This window comes from Rhinoraja longicauda, chromosome 19, assembly GCF_053455715.1.
Source record: "Rhinoraja longicauda isolate Sanriku21f chromosome 19, sRhiLon1.1, whole genome shotgun sequence".
In the NCBI taxonomy this organism is placed as follows: domain Eukaryota; kingdom Metazoa; phylum Chordata; class Chondrichthyes; order Rajiformes; family Arhynchobatidae; genus Rhinoraja; species Rhinoraja longicauda.
The window spans coordinates 18,988,558-19,002,801 of NC_135971.1; the positions used below are offsets into that span (position 1 = coordinate 18,988,558).

The following is a 14,244-nucleotide window of genomic DNA, read 5'->3' on the forward strand; positions in this document are numbered from 1 at the left end:
CTTCTAAATTCCAGTGTATACAAGCCTAGTCGCTCCAGTCTTTCAACATATGATAGTCCCCGCCATTCCTGGAATTAACCTAGTAAACCTACGCTGCACGCCCTCAATAGCAAGAATATCCTTCCTCAAATTTGGAGACCAAAACTGCACACTACTCCAGGTGCGGTCTCACTAGGGCCCTGTACAACTGCAGAAGGACCTCTTTGCTCCTATACTCAACTCCTCTTGTTATGAAGGCCAACATTCCATTGGCTTTCTTCACTGCCTGCTGTACCTGCATGCTTCCTTTCAGTGACTGATGCACTAGGACACCTGTTCCTAACTTGACACCAACAGCAGTGGGTGGTCACCTTGGGGGAATTTGCTCTGTTTGTTTTACCCACCTTTGTTCACCAAGAAAGACATCCCATTCTACATCATAGACAGGCCATTCGGCCCATCCTATCCAGTCAAGATTGCTGCTCCACTCAACATCTCTCTAACGTGTCCTACCCCTTAATAATCTTATACGTTTCGATAAGATCTACTCTCATCCTTCTAAATTCCAGTGTATACAAGCCTATCTAAATTCCAGTGTATACAAGCCTATCTAAATTCCAGTGTATACAAACCTTTACCGCCCACTTCCGCACGACATCAACACCAATTCATTCACTCTGATATAACAGACCTGTAGCTCTTGGAAATCCTTCTTCAGACCAAACAAGGGTCCCGACCCTGAAGCGTGGTCTGTCCATTTCCCTCCACAGATGCTGCCTGGCCCGCTGAGTTCCTCCAACACTTTGTTTGGGGTTTTTATTAACCCCCATTATATTTCAACAGATTCCTTGTATCTACCATTTCCAATATTCACTTTGCCTTCTCTCACTGGAGGGAATTTCCGATTTCATTCCGCCCTCCTATCTCCACCTACCCCCCATACTCGCCTTTCCGCCTCTGTTGAAGTCCGCACCAACACCGCTGGTGCCGCGTTGTGACTCGGAGCGAGTTTAGGACCCGCCACCCGCGGCTGCTGCTGAACCCGCGGAGCCCGCGGGAAGGGAGATTGTTTCAATCTTTATATTTTCACAAAAGTGTTTCTGTTCCGTTGACGGACGCGGTTAACGCGTTGAAATGAACGGATCGACAGCTCTGATTCCACTTGCTGTTTATTTCTCTTCCCACATTTACATTCCCCCTGGTTTTATTTCCGCGCTCACTTGGGTTTTACGACGCAAAATTTGGGGTTTAAATGGGAGCCGTTCAGCGCCGACCTGTTGTCCACCGGGTTTCTGCCCCACAGCCGCTGAGCCCCGCTCCTGACGCCGGTCCCGGGACCCGACCCTTTTACACACCCGGAGCGGAACCGGAGCAGATTCTCAGCCAGTTTCCATCCCAAGTCCTGATGAAAGGATAAAGTTTATCCGTGAATTTATTCCCAGTGAAGGTGTGGAGATGGGACTTAGTGTCCGCGTCGTAAAATGAAACTGTCCCGGACTCGTAACTGAGATAAACTCCCACCCTCCCGGGGATGGGACGGGCGGGAAGACGGGATGGAGGGGAGGTGAGTGCATCAAACACGTCACCCCACTCCCACCTGATGATCCAGACTCCATTCTCCGGGGTCGGTGTGACCGGTCTCTTCCTCTCCACAGACTCTGCGGCGACTCCCAGACTCCAGCCCCGACTCCCCGCCACCTCCACCTCCCAGTAATGTCTCCCCGATGTGAATCCCTCCGATCCCAGCACACACGCACTGTCTGTAAACCTCTTCCCGGTGTCAGGGAGACACCTCCGGGTCTCGGTCCATCTCACCCTCTTCCGATCCTCAGACACCTCGAGCCACGGACCCGCTGTTTCCACATCCAGGGTGACGGAGACTGGAGGGAGAAGCAGAGAATCAGAGAGTCCCCGGCGGTCGGGGGGAGACTCGGGCAGCGCGGCCCCGGGACCGGGGGAGAGGCCGCTCGGCCTCAGGCACAGGTGGGCGGACAACTGAAACCTTGCCCGGGGTTTCACCCCCGACCACGGCGGGTGGACAAAAGACATCTTCCCCGGAGTTTTTATCCGGGGATAGAGAGGGGAATTTCGTGAGGTGGGGGAGGGTGGACAGGGAGGACGAGTGCGGAGAGTGAGGAGGATTGTGAGATTGCGGTGGGGATGGAGGAATAGAATGGGTTATTCAGATATGGAGGCAGATTGGAGCAGGAGGATATTGAGGTTAGCGGTAATTTGAGGATGTTAAAGAGGAGGTAGAGGTGTGTGGTGGGGTCGTCATGATCACAGTGAAAGGGATCAGACACGAGGGGCCAGATGACCTACTCCTGTGTTTTTTGAGTGGAGGGTGAGACAAAGGGAAGGGTGGGTTTGTTAATCAATTGAAGTGGGTGCAAAAGGGTTTACAACACTTCATCAGGTCTGAAGGGTTGGGTTATCAGGTGAAGTTGAACTGTCATCAGGTCATAATGTCATCAATGAAAGTATTAGAAATAGGCCATTCGGCCCTTCAATTCTACTCCACCATTCAATCATGGCTGATCTATCTCTCCCTCCTAACCCCATTAACCTGTCTTCTCCCCATAACCTCTGACATCCATACTAATCAAGAATCCAGCTATCTCTGCCTTAAAAATATCCACCGACTTGGCCTCCACAGCCTTCTGTGGCAATGTATTCCACAAATTCACCACCCTCTGATTAAAAGCATTTCCCCTCATCTCCTTCCTAACGGAACATCCTTTAATTCTGAGGCTCTGACCTTTCGTCCCTTCCTGCCCAAACCACCCCATCCCCGGGCACATTCCCCTGCAACCGCAGAAGATGCAACACCTGTCCCTTTACCTTCCCCCTCAACTCCATCCAATTTATCCCAAAGAGGAGGAAAGATTCCAAGGGGAGTAAGAGGCACCCGTGGCTGACAAGGGAAGTCAAGGACAGCATAAAAATAAAAGAGCAGAAGTACAACAAAGCAAAGAAGAGTGGGAAGCCAGAGGATTGGGACTCTTTTAAAGAGCAACAGAAGGTGACTAAGAAGGCAATACGTGGAGAAAAGATGAGGTACGAGGGTAAACTAGCTAATAATATAAAGGAGGATAGTAAAAGCTTTTATAGGTATGCAAAGAGGAAAAAAATAGTCAAGGCAAATGTTGGTCCCTTGAAGACAGAAGAGGGAGAATTTATTATGGGAAACAAGGAAATGGCAGACGAGTTGAACCAGTACTTTGGATCTGTCTTCACCAAGGAGGGTACAAGCAATCTCCCAGATGTTCTAGTGGGCAGAGATCCTAGGGCAGTGGTGTCGAAACTTTTTTCAAAGAGGGCCAGATTTGATAATGTGAAAATACCCAAAGGCCAATGCTCCCCCCCCCCCCGAACCTTTAACTAATGCGCCCCCCCCGAACCTTTAACTAATACGCCTCCCCCCCCCCGAACCTTTAACTAATGTGCTCCCGCCCCCCCCGAACGTTTAACTAATACGCCCCCCCGGACCTTTAACTAATGCGCTCCTTCCCCCCCCCCCCGAACCTTTAACTAATACGCTCCCCCCCCCCGGACCTTTAACTAATGTGCTCCCCCCACCCGGACCTTTAACTAATGCGCTCCCCCCACCCCACCGGACCTTTAACTAATACGCTCCCCCCCCCCGGACCTTTAAGTAATACGCTCCCCCCCCCCCCAGGGACCTTTAATTAATACGCTCCCCCCCCCCCCGGACCTTTAACTAATACGCTCCCCGGGAAGGTGTAGTCGCCGTCGCCTCTCCCGCTGGGGGGGGGATGCGGCACTTGCCCGACTGACGGGAGCGCCTGCCAATGAGCGTGCGGGGTGAGGAGAGCTCAGCTGCTGCTCTCCCGTCCCCCCGCACGCCCTCAACCCCGCCGCCGCGAAGTGTAGTCGCCGTCGCCTCTCCCGCTCGGGGGGGGGGGGGAGTCGGGCAGCGCTGACCACCGGGAGGTGTAGTCGCCCTCTCCTCTCCCCCTCCCCCTACCTTCATTCTGTTAGACAGTGCTGGCGGGCCATAAATAATCATTTTTAAGACGGAAGCTGCGGGCCGTATAAAATCTGACCTCGGGCCGGACTCGCGATTGGCCCCCGGGCCGGACTTTGGACATGTCTGTCCTAGGGTGACGGAGGAACTGAAGGAAATCCACATTAGGCAGGAAATGGTGTTGGGTAGACTGATGGGACTGAAGGCTGATAAATCCCCAGGGCCTCATGGTCTGCATCCCAGAGTACTTAAGGAGGTGGCGCTAGAAATTGTGGACGCATTGGTGATCATTTTCCAATGTTCTATAGATTCAGGATCAGTTCCTGTGGATTGGAGGGTAGCTAATGTTGTCGCCCTTTTTAAGAAAGGAGGGAGAGAGAAAACGGGAAATTATAGACCAGTTAGTCTGACATCAGTGGTGGGGAAGATGCTGGAGTCAATTATAAAAGACAAAATTGCGGAGCATTTGGATAGTAGGAACAGGATTGTTCCGTGTCAGCATGGGTTTACAAAGGGGAAATCATGCTTGACTAATCTTCTGGAATTCTTTGAGGATGTAACCAGGAAAATTGACAGGGGAGAGCCGGTGGATGTGGTGTACCTTGACTTTCAGAAAGCCTTTGACAAGGTTCCACATAGGAGATTAGTGGACAAAATTAGAGCACATGGTATTGGAGGTAGGGTACTGACATGGATAGAAAATTGGTTGACAGACAGAAAGCAAAGAGTGGGGATAAATGCGTCCCTTTCAGAATGGCAGGCAGTAACTAGTGGAGTACCGCAAGGCTCAGTGCTGGGACCGCAGCTATTTACAATATACATTAATGACTTGGATGAAGGGATTAATAGTACCATTAGCAAATTTGCAGATGATACAAAGCAGGGTGGTAGTGTGAACTGTGAGGAAGATGCTATGAGGTTGCAGGGTGACTTGGACAGGTTGTGTGAGTGGGCGGATGTATGGCAGATGCAGTTTAATGTGGATAAGTGTGAGGTTATCCACTTTGGTTGTAAGAATAGGAAGGCAGAGTATTATCTGAATGGTGTCAAGTTAGGAACAGGGGACGTACAACGAGATCTGGGTGTCCTAGTGCATCAGTCACTGAAATGAAGCATGCAGGTACAGCAGGCAGTGAAGAAAGCCAATGGAACGTTGGCCTTCATAACAAGAGGAGTTGAGTATAGGAGCAAACAGGTCCTTCTGCATTTGTACAGGGCCCTAGTGAGATCGCACCTGGAATACTGTGTGCAGCTTTGGTCTCCAAATTTGAGGAAGGATATTCTTGCTATTGAGGGCGTGCAGCGTAGGTTTACTAGGTTAATTCCCGGAATGGCGGGACTTTCATATGTTGAAAGACTGGAGCGACTAGGCTTGTATGCACTGGAATTTAGAAGGATGAGAGGAGATCTTATCGAAACGTATAAGATCATTAAGGGGTTGGACACGTTAGAGGCGGGAAACATGTTCCCAATGTTGGGGGAGTCCAGAACACAGTTTAAGAATAAGCCATTTAGAACTGAGATGAGGAAAAACTTTTTCAGTCAGAGAGTTGTGAATCTGTGGAATTCTCTGCCTCAGAAGGCAGTGGAGGCCAATTCTCTGAATGCATTCAAGAGAGAGCTGGATAGAGCTCTTAAGGATAGCGGAGTCAGGGGGTATGGGGAGAAGGCAGGAACGGGGTACTGATTGAGAATGATCAGCCATGATCACATTGAATGGCGGTGCTGGCTCGATGGGCCGAATGGCCTCCTCCTGCACCTGTTGTCTATTGTCTTCAGATAGTTCCTCTGTCCCTCTCTTCCCCTCCCCCTTCCCAGTTCTCCCTCTGTCTTCCTGTCTCCACCTACATCCTTCCTTTGTCCTACCCGAAACGTCACCCTTTCCTTCTCTCCTGAGATGCTGCCTGACCTGCTGAGTTACTCCAGCATTTTTGTAAATAAATATCTAGTCCTAGACTCACTCACTAATGGAAACATCCTCTCCACGTCCATTCTATCCAAACCTTTCACTATTCTGTATTTTTCAATGAGACCCCCCTTCATTCCTCTGAGCAACAGCGAGTACAGGCCCAATGCCGACAAACGCACATCGTAGGTTAATCTACTCATTCCGGAAAGAGACTATTCAGACTGGGACATTTTTTCTTGGGAGCCTTTCAGGGTGACATTATAGATGTGTATAAGATGCACAGACAAGGTGATTAGCCGCAATACTTTACCCAAGGTCGGAGAGTCTAAACCTCGAGTGCATCAGTTTAAGGTGAGAGTGGAAACAATAAAAAGGACCTGAGGAGCAGGTTTTTCTGTCAGTGGGTAATGTAGATGTGGAACGATCTGACAGAGGAAGTGGGCGAGGCAGGTACAATTACAACAGTTCACAGAGAATTGGGTAGATACGTGGATAAGAAAGACTTGGAAGGATACGAGCCAGACTCAGGCAAGTGGGGCTAGCTTGGTTGGGCAACGTGGTTGGCATGGTCGAGTCGAGTCAAAGGGCCTGTTGCTGTGCTACAAAGCTCTCTGACTCTGTGATGCTTCCCAGCAGATGAGCTTGGTGGGAGATCAAATCTTCAATTTCCCTTCAGTTCAAAATAACATTAATCTTTGCATATTTGTATAACTTAAAGATAGACCAATCAAAGGTAGACACAAAATGCTGGAGTAACTCAGCGGGACAGGGAGCAGCTCTGGAGAGAAGGAATGGGTGACGTTTCGGGTCGAGACCCTTCTTCAGACTGAAGAAGGGTCCAGACCCGAAACATCACCCATTCCTTCTCGACAGAGATGCTGCCTGTCCCGCTGAGTCACTCCAGCATTTTGTGTCTACTTTCCATTTAAACCTGCAACTGCAGTTCTGTCGTACACATCTTACTTCAAGATGTCAGAAACAAGAACAATGGGAAAGGTACAAGCTTTACCTTGCTTGAAGTCATCAGATGTTTTTTTAAATGTTGCGTTGAATGAAACAGGGCAATGAAACTTTTCAATTGGCAAGGCCTCCTCTACCACCGACAGTGGTTTGGCTTCATCACGAACCCTGCGAATATTTAACAGACGGTTATCAACTGAGCATTAGAAATGTTTTGAACTGTTCCACGAAAACTTACAATGTTTCCGTCAAGAGCATGTCCTACCTTCGCTTGCGACCAGCTTCCTCCTGAAAGAAATAAAACACAAATCTCAATTGACAAATCTCATCGACAGATAGGAGTCCATCAGATGCAACACCCATCCCTATACGTCCTCCCCAGACTCCACTCAGGGACGCCGCCAGTCCTTTCAGGTGAGGCAGAGGTTCACTTGCACCTCCCCAACCACATCTACCGTGTCCATTTGTCTCGGTGTGGAATCTAAATAATCGCAAGGGTTGAACCCTGGTCTCCAGCCCCATGAGGCAGCGGCTCGACCCGCTGCTCCACAGCACCTCAGAAATATAAAGCCTTCCATTTCCAAATACTGTACACTGCCCGACCTGCCGAATGCTGCCAACGTTTTCTGTCTGTTCTATTTTCATGGCAATTTATGGTCAAACTCACATTCCAATCGAACATTAAACTAGAAAAACTAAAAATAAAGTAGATGCTGAAAATCTGAAAGACATAAGATCCAAGAAATACCCAGCAGATCGGTTAGATTCTTGAGAGAGTGAAACAGAGTTAATGGCTCAGGTTGAACACCATTCATCATCAGTATTAGATCTGAAATGTACGTTCTGTTTCACCTTGCAGATGCTGCCTGACCTGCTGAGTATTTGGGGCAATGTCGCAGTTAACGCGTTGAAATGAACGGATCGACAGCTCTGATTCCACTTGCTGTTTATTTCTCTCTTCCCACATTTACATTCCCCCTGGTTTTATTTCCGCGCTCACTGGGGTTTTACGACGCGGAATTTGGGGATTAAACGGGAGCCGTTTCTGCGCCGACCTGTTGTCCACCGGGTTTCTGCCCCACAGCCCCTGAGCCCCGCTCCTGACGCCGGTCCCGGGACCCGACCCTTTTACACACCCGGAGCGGAACCGGAGCAGATCCTCAGCCAGTTTCCATCCCAAGAAGGCACGAAGAGAGGATAAAGTTTCTCCGTGAATTTATTCCCAGTGAAGGTGTGGAGATGGGACTTGGTGTCCGCGTCGTAAAATGAAACTGTCCCGGACTAGTAACTGAGATAAACTCCCACCCTCCCGGGGATGGGACGGGCGGGGAGACGGGATGGAGGGGAGGTGAATGCATCAAACCCGTCACCCCATCGCCTGATGCTCCAGACTCCAGTCTCCGGGGTCGGTGTGACCCATCTCTTCCTCTCCACAGACTCTGCGGCGACTCCCAGACTCCAGCACCGACTCCCCAACACCTCCACCTCCCAGTAATGTCTCCCCGATGTGAATCCCTCCGATCCCAGCACACACGCACTGCCTGTAAACCTCTTCCAAGGAGTCAGGGAGACTCCTCCAGTTCCTGCTCAGTCTCACCCTCTTCCGATCCTCAGACACCTCGAGCCCCGGACTCGCTGTTTCCACATCCAGGGTGACGGAGACTGGGGGGAGAAGCAGAGAATCAGAGAGTACCCGGGGATCGGGGGGGGAGACTCGGGCACCGCGGCCCCGGGACCGGGGGAGAGGCCGCTCGGCCTCAGGCACAGGCGGGCGGACAACTGAAACATTGCCCGGGGATTCACCCCGACCACATCGGGTGGACAACAGACATCTCTCCCGGTGGTTTTATCCGGGGATGGAGAGGGGAATTTTGTGAGGTGGGAGAGGGTGGACAGGGAGGACGAGTGCAGAGAGTAAAGAGGATTGTGAGATTGCGGTGGGAATGGGTGAATGGAGCGGGTTATTCAGATATGGAGGCATATTGAGGATATTGAGGTTAGCGGTAATTTGAGGTTGTTAAAGAGGAGGTAGAGGTGTGTGGTGGGGTCGTCATGACCACAGTGAAAGGGGGCAGACACGAGGGGCCAGATGACCTGCTCCTGTGTTTTTTGAGTGGAGGGTGAGACAAAGGGAAGGGTGGGTTTGTTAGTCAATTGGAATGGGTGCAAAAGGGTTTACAACAACTTCATCAGGTCTGTAGGGCTGGGTTATCAGGTGAAGTTGGACAGTCATCAGGATATAATGTCATAAATGAAAGTATTAGAATGAGGCCATTTGGCCCATCAAGTCTACTCCACCATTCAATCATGGCTGGTCTATCTCTCGCTCCTAACTCCTTTCTCCTGCCTTCTCCCCACAACCTCTGACACATGTACTAATCAAGAATCCAGCTATCTCTGCCTTAAAAATATCCACTGACTTGGCCTCCACAGCCTTCTGTGGCAATGAATTCCACAAATCCACCATCCTCTGAATAAAAGCATTTCCCCTCATCTCCTTCCTAAAAGAACATCCTTTAATTCTGACGCTATGACATCTAGTCCTAGATTCTCTCACTAATGGAAACATCCTCTCCACATCCATTCTATCCAAGCCTTTCACTATTCTGTATTTTTCGATGAGGTCCGCCCTCATTCTTCTAAACACCAGCGAGTACAGGCCCAATGTTCACAAACCCTCGTCTTAGGTTAATCTACTCATTCCTGGAACAGACTATTTTACCCAAGGTTGGAGAGTCTAAACCTCGAGCACATCAGTTTAAGGTGAGAGTGGAAACAATAAAAAGGACCTGAGGAGCAGGTTTTTCAGTCAGTGGGTAGTGTAGATGTGGAACGATCTGACAGAGGAAGTGGTCCAGGTACGTACAATTACAACAGTTTACAGAGAATTGTGTAGATACGTGGATAAGAAAGACTTGGAAGGATATGAGCCAGACTCAGGCAAGATGGGCTATCTTGGTTGGGCAACGTGGTTGGCATCGTCGAGTCGAGTCCAAGGGCCTGTTGCTGTGCTACAAAGCTCTCTGACTCTGTGATGCTTCCCAGCAGATGGTAGATCAAATCTTCGATTTCCCTTCACTCCAAAATAACATTCATCTTTGCATCTTAGTATTACTTAAAAATAGACGCAATCAAAGGTAGACACAAAATGCTGGAGTAACTCAGTGGGACAGGCAGCATCTCTGGAGAGAAGGAATGGGTAACGTTTCGGATTGAGAACCTTCTTCAGACTGAAGAAGGGCCTCGACCCGAAACGACACCCATTCCTTCTCTACAGAGATGCTGCCTGTCCCGCTGAGTCACTCCAGCATTTTGTGTCGACTTGTGATTTAAACCTGCAACTGCAGTTCTTTCGTACACATATTACTTCAAGATGTCAGGAACAAGAACAATGGAAAAGGTATAAGCTTTACCTTGCTTGAAGTTATCAGATGTTTCTTTAAATGTTGTATTGAATGAAACAGGGCAATGAAATTTGTCAATCGGCAAGGCCTCCTCTACCACCGACAGTGGTTTGGCTTCATCACGAACCCTGCGAATATTTAACAGCCGGTTATCAACTGAGCATTAGAAATGTTTTGAGTTGTTCCACCAAAACTTACAATGTTTCCATCAAGAGCATGTCCTACCTTCGCTTGCGACCAGCTTCCTCCTGAAAGAAATAAAACACAAATCTCAATTGACTGAGATGGACCGTCCTCATCCCGACAGCGGGAATTTCTCCACATTTCTACAACCCTCTGATAATTCCCATTTCCCAACTCTTATCGCCGCTGCTATGCAGATAGAAAGTGGACATTGCCGTCGAGACATAGAACGATGGGGAAAAGCACAAGGAATGTTCATGAGAATTATGCCATGACTGAGAGGATGGAGCTCAATGCAAAGACTGGGCAGGTCGTGGGATTTTATCTGGAGAAAATGTCAGGAATGATGAGATAGGATTTAATTTATCGGTGGATTTAAATGGGTGAGGATGAAATAATATCTCTAATCGATGGGAGAGCAAAAATCAAAGCTGAAATGTAACGTGGTCTTCAACAAATACCGAAAGGAATGCAGTCATGAGAACATGGACCTCACTAGCATTGGAGGGAATGAAGACAACAGCAGAGATACATTTAAGGGCAAGCGGGATAAACACACGAGCGCTCCTGGAATTCGGGGTATTGTTACCGGGTGTGGTGAGTAGATGGGAGGGATGTTGAGTGGAGCAGAAATCCTGACTGGATAGGATGTGCCGAATGGCCTGTCTATTATGTAGAATGGGATGTCATTTTATGGTGAACAAAGGTGGGTAAAACAAACAGAGCAAATTCCCCCAAGGTGACCGCCCACTGCTGATGGGAACCGGATATAGATGTTCAATCTGCTGTGTGCGCCACATTTTAGATTTCAATGTTAATCCCCACAATGTGGTCATGGCTGATCTAGCCCAGGAACAAACTCCTCCGCCTTGTCCCATTCCCTTTGATTTCAGTTCCCCGAATTTTCAAAAATGTATCTTCCTCTGGTATAAATACGTCTAACAGGTTAAACCTCTCAGAGTCTCTTGGTTGGAGAATCCCAGAGATTTACTGTCCTCTGCTCATTCGTGGCCCTTGGGATCAGATATAGGATCACCCGTCGTAGTTCTCAACTCCACAGAATGCAAACACCTCTCTACATTCAGGCCAGGCAGTCCTGAGATCCCATAGATTATGCGGGAGGCCAATTAGTTTGGGAACAACAGCTGGAACAGATGAAACATTTACCCAGTTCTGAATTACTGGTAAATGCAGCATGTATTTCTGAAATATCCCCCTCCATTTTGTGACTGCACTTTCACTTCGCCAGACTGTGGTGTAACCCCTCACCTTCAGAAACACCACACTGTCCTTTTGATCCATCTGCTGCTGCAACTTAGAGAGTTCCTCCTGAATAGATTTTAAATTCTTTTCGATCTCGCCAAGATTTTTCTTCATTCTATTCAGAATCCTCTTCTCTTCCTCCCGGATATCTGCCTGTACGCGCTGCTCTTTCTCAGTGAGAATCTGGTGCAGTTCAGCAAACTGGGATGCGATCTTGGACTGAAGGTTGTGTGACTGTTCCTGTCAAATGAAAGGTGAAGATCAATATGTGATGTCACTGATTGTGTTTCCCTCGGAGGTTGACGGTGACATTTGTCCTGTGCATTTTTTATTTGCTTTGGCAATTCAATAGTTTGTCTAAATGCTTCTGAAGTGTTGTGATGGTAATCTGATAACCCATCAATCCTCTACCCCTAATGCAATTCCCAGCTGCCTATTCCTTTTCAAGTGCCCATTAATTCCCATTTATCCGTCCACCACCACCTAGTGGGGTGCCGCAAGGCTTATTGCTGGGACCGCAGTTATTTACAAAATATATTAATGATTTAGATGAGGGAATTAAATGTAACATCTCCAAGTTTGCGGATGCCACAAAGCTGGGCGGCAGTGTGAGCTGCAAGGAGGATGCTGTGAGGCTGCAGGGTGAGTTGGACAGGTTGGGTGAGTGGGCAGATGCAGTAAAATATGAATAAATGTGACGTTATCCACTTTGGTGGCAAGAACAAGAAGGCAGATTATTATCTCAATGGTGGCAGATTAGGAAAAGTGGAGGTGCAATGAGACCTGGGTGTCCTTGTACACCAGTCAATGAAAGTAAGCATGCACGTACAGCAGGCAATGAAGAAAACCAATGGCATGTTGGCCTTCATTGTGAGAGGATTGGAGTTTAGGAGCAAGGAGGTCCTACTGCAGTTGTGCAGGGTCCTGTTGAGACCACACCTGGAAAATTGTGTGCTGTTTTGATCTCCTAATTTAAGGAAAGACATTCTTGCTATTGTGGGAGTGCAGTGTAGGTTCATCAGGTTAATTACCGGGATGGCGGGACTGACATATGATGAAAGAATGTATCACAAATGCTGGAGTAACTCAGCAGGTCATGCAGCATCTAGGAGAGAGGGAATGGGTGACGTTTTGGGTCGAGACCCTCTTCAGACTGATTCTGAATGGGTCGACTGGGCTCGTATTCACTGGAATTTAGAAAGATGAGATAGGATCTTATAGAAACATGTAAAATTCTTTAGGGATTGGAGAGGCTAGATGCAGGAAAAATGTTCCCGATGTTGGGGGAGTCCAGAACCAGGGGTTATAGTTTAAGAATAAAGGGTAGGCCATGATCATATTGAATGACGGTGCTGGCTCGAAGGGCCGAACGGCCTACTCCTGCACCTATTTTCTATGCAGCGCCCGAGGTCAGGATCGAACCCGCTCACCAGAACTGGGAGACAGCAGCACTACTTGTGTCACTGCGCTGCCCTGTTATTACACGCGTCACGGGGATCAAACCTGCACAAGATCAGGAAATCGAAACTTAAAAGCCTCACCAAAACTCCAGAAATCTTCTCTTTCTGTTGCTGCTCCATTTGCAGGATCTCTGATTTATCTTTTGTGAGAGACTGGATGGAAGCTTTAACCTGACCCTGCGATTGTGTTTGAAAATCGGAGAATAAAAGTGTTAGACAATAAAAACGGAATTAAACAATGATGCGATCAAAATCGGTTTGCTTTTACCTTGTAGTTTTCAACAGCTTCTTTAACCGGCATGAAGCTGTGAGACTTGTGTTCCCGCCCAGCTGCACAAACCACACAGATCAGCTTCTTGTCAGTTTCACAAAACAGCTTCAGTTCTTCCTGATGTTCCTCGCAGTGAAGTTTACTTTCCTTCACTGTCCGATTCAGGCTCAGTGTTCGAGCTTTCTCAGCCAGTCTCGCCAAGGCCCGACTAACCCCGAGGGTGCGGTCCGTAAACACCTCTCTACATTCCGGGCAGGAGTTTCTCCCCTCCCTGTCCCAACTCTGTGTGATACAGGAGCGGCAGAAGTTGTGCCCACACTCCAGTGACACCGGATCGGTGAAGAAATCCAGGCAGATGGGACAAACTGCCTCCTCGGTTAAACTCTCGACCTGTTCTTTCGAAGCCATTTTAACTCTGTCCCTCCCTTCCCCTCCTCCTTACCAGATCTCCCTCTATCTTCCTGTCTCCACCTATATCCTTCCTTTGTCCCACCCCCGACATCAGTCTGAAGAAGGGTCTCGACCCGAAACGTCACCCATTCCTTCTCTCCCGAGATGCTGCCTGACCTGCTGAGTTACTCCAGCATTTTGTGAATTAACTCTGCCATTTCCTAGTTCAAAACGCATGTGCGCTGCGCACGCCGCCGTCTAGAGGAATGAATGTAAATCTGACGCAAATGTTCAACGTGAAGATGCAGAAACAAGGAACTGCAGATGCAGGTTTAAAAAAAAAGTACAAAGTGCTGGAGTAAGTCAGTGGGTCAAGCAGCACATCTGGAGAACATGGACAGCTGATGTTTCGGGTCGGGACTCTTCCTCAGACTGAT

The 14,244-nt window shown here is 48.7% G+C and overlaps 1 protein-coding gene across 1 annotated transcript; it reads right to left on the reverse strand.

Moving 5' to 3' along the window:
• Nucleotides 1-1,158: 1,158 nt before the first annotated feature.
• LOC144603171 (zinc-binding protein A33-like) lies at nt 1,159-14,022 on the reverse strand. Its single transcript, XM_078416339.1, has 6 exons — nt 13,415-14,022; nt 13,228-13,323; nt 11,693-11,926; nt 10,466-10,488; nt 10,250-10,368; nt 1,159-1,859 (listed from the first exon to the last, which is right to left on the reverse strand). The coding sequence occupies exons 1-6, from the start codon at nt 13,823-13,825 to the stop codon at nt 1,327-1,329; spliced, it is 1,416 nt and encodes a 471-aa protein (XP_078272465.1). The 5' UTR covers nt 13,826-14,022; the 3' UTR covers nt 1,159-1,326.
• Between the last annotated feature and the right edge of the window lie 222 nt (nt 14,023-14,244).

Coding starts and splice junctions, on each gene's coding strand:
- LOC144603171 (XM_078416339.1), bottom strand. CDS start 13,825: ATGGCTTCGAAAGAACAGGTCGAGAGTTTAACCGAGGAGGCAGTTTGT. Junction 10,369..10,465: donor GAAGCTGGTCGCAAGCGAAG/GTAGGACATGCT, acceptor AAATATTCGCAG/GGTTCGTGATGAAGCCAAAC. Junction 1,860..10,249: donor ATCTGATAACTTCAAGCAAG/GTAAAGCTTATA, acceptor TTCTCCCTCCAG/TCTCCGTCACCCTGGATGTG.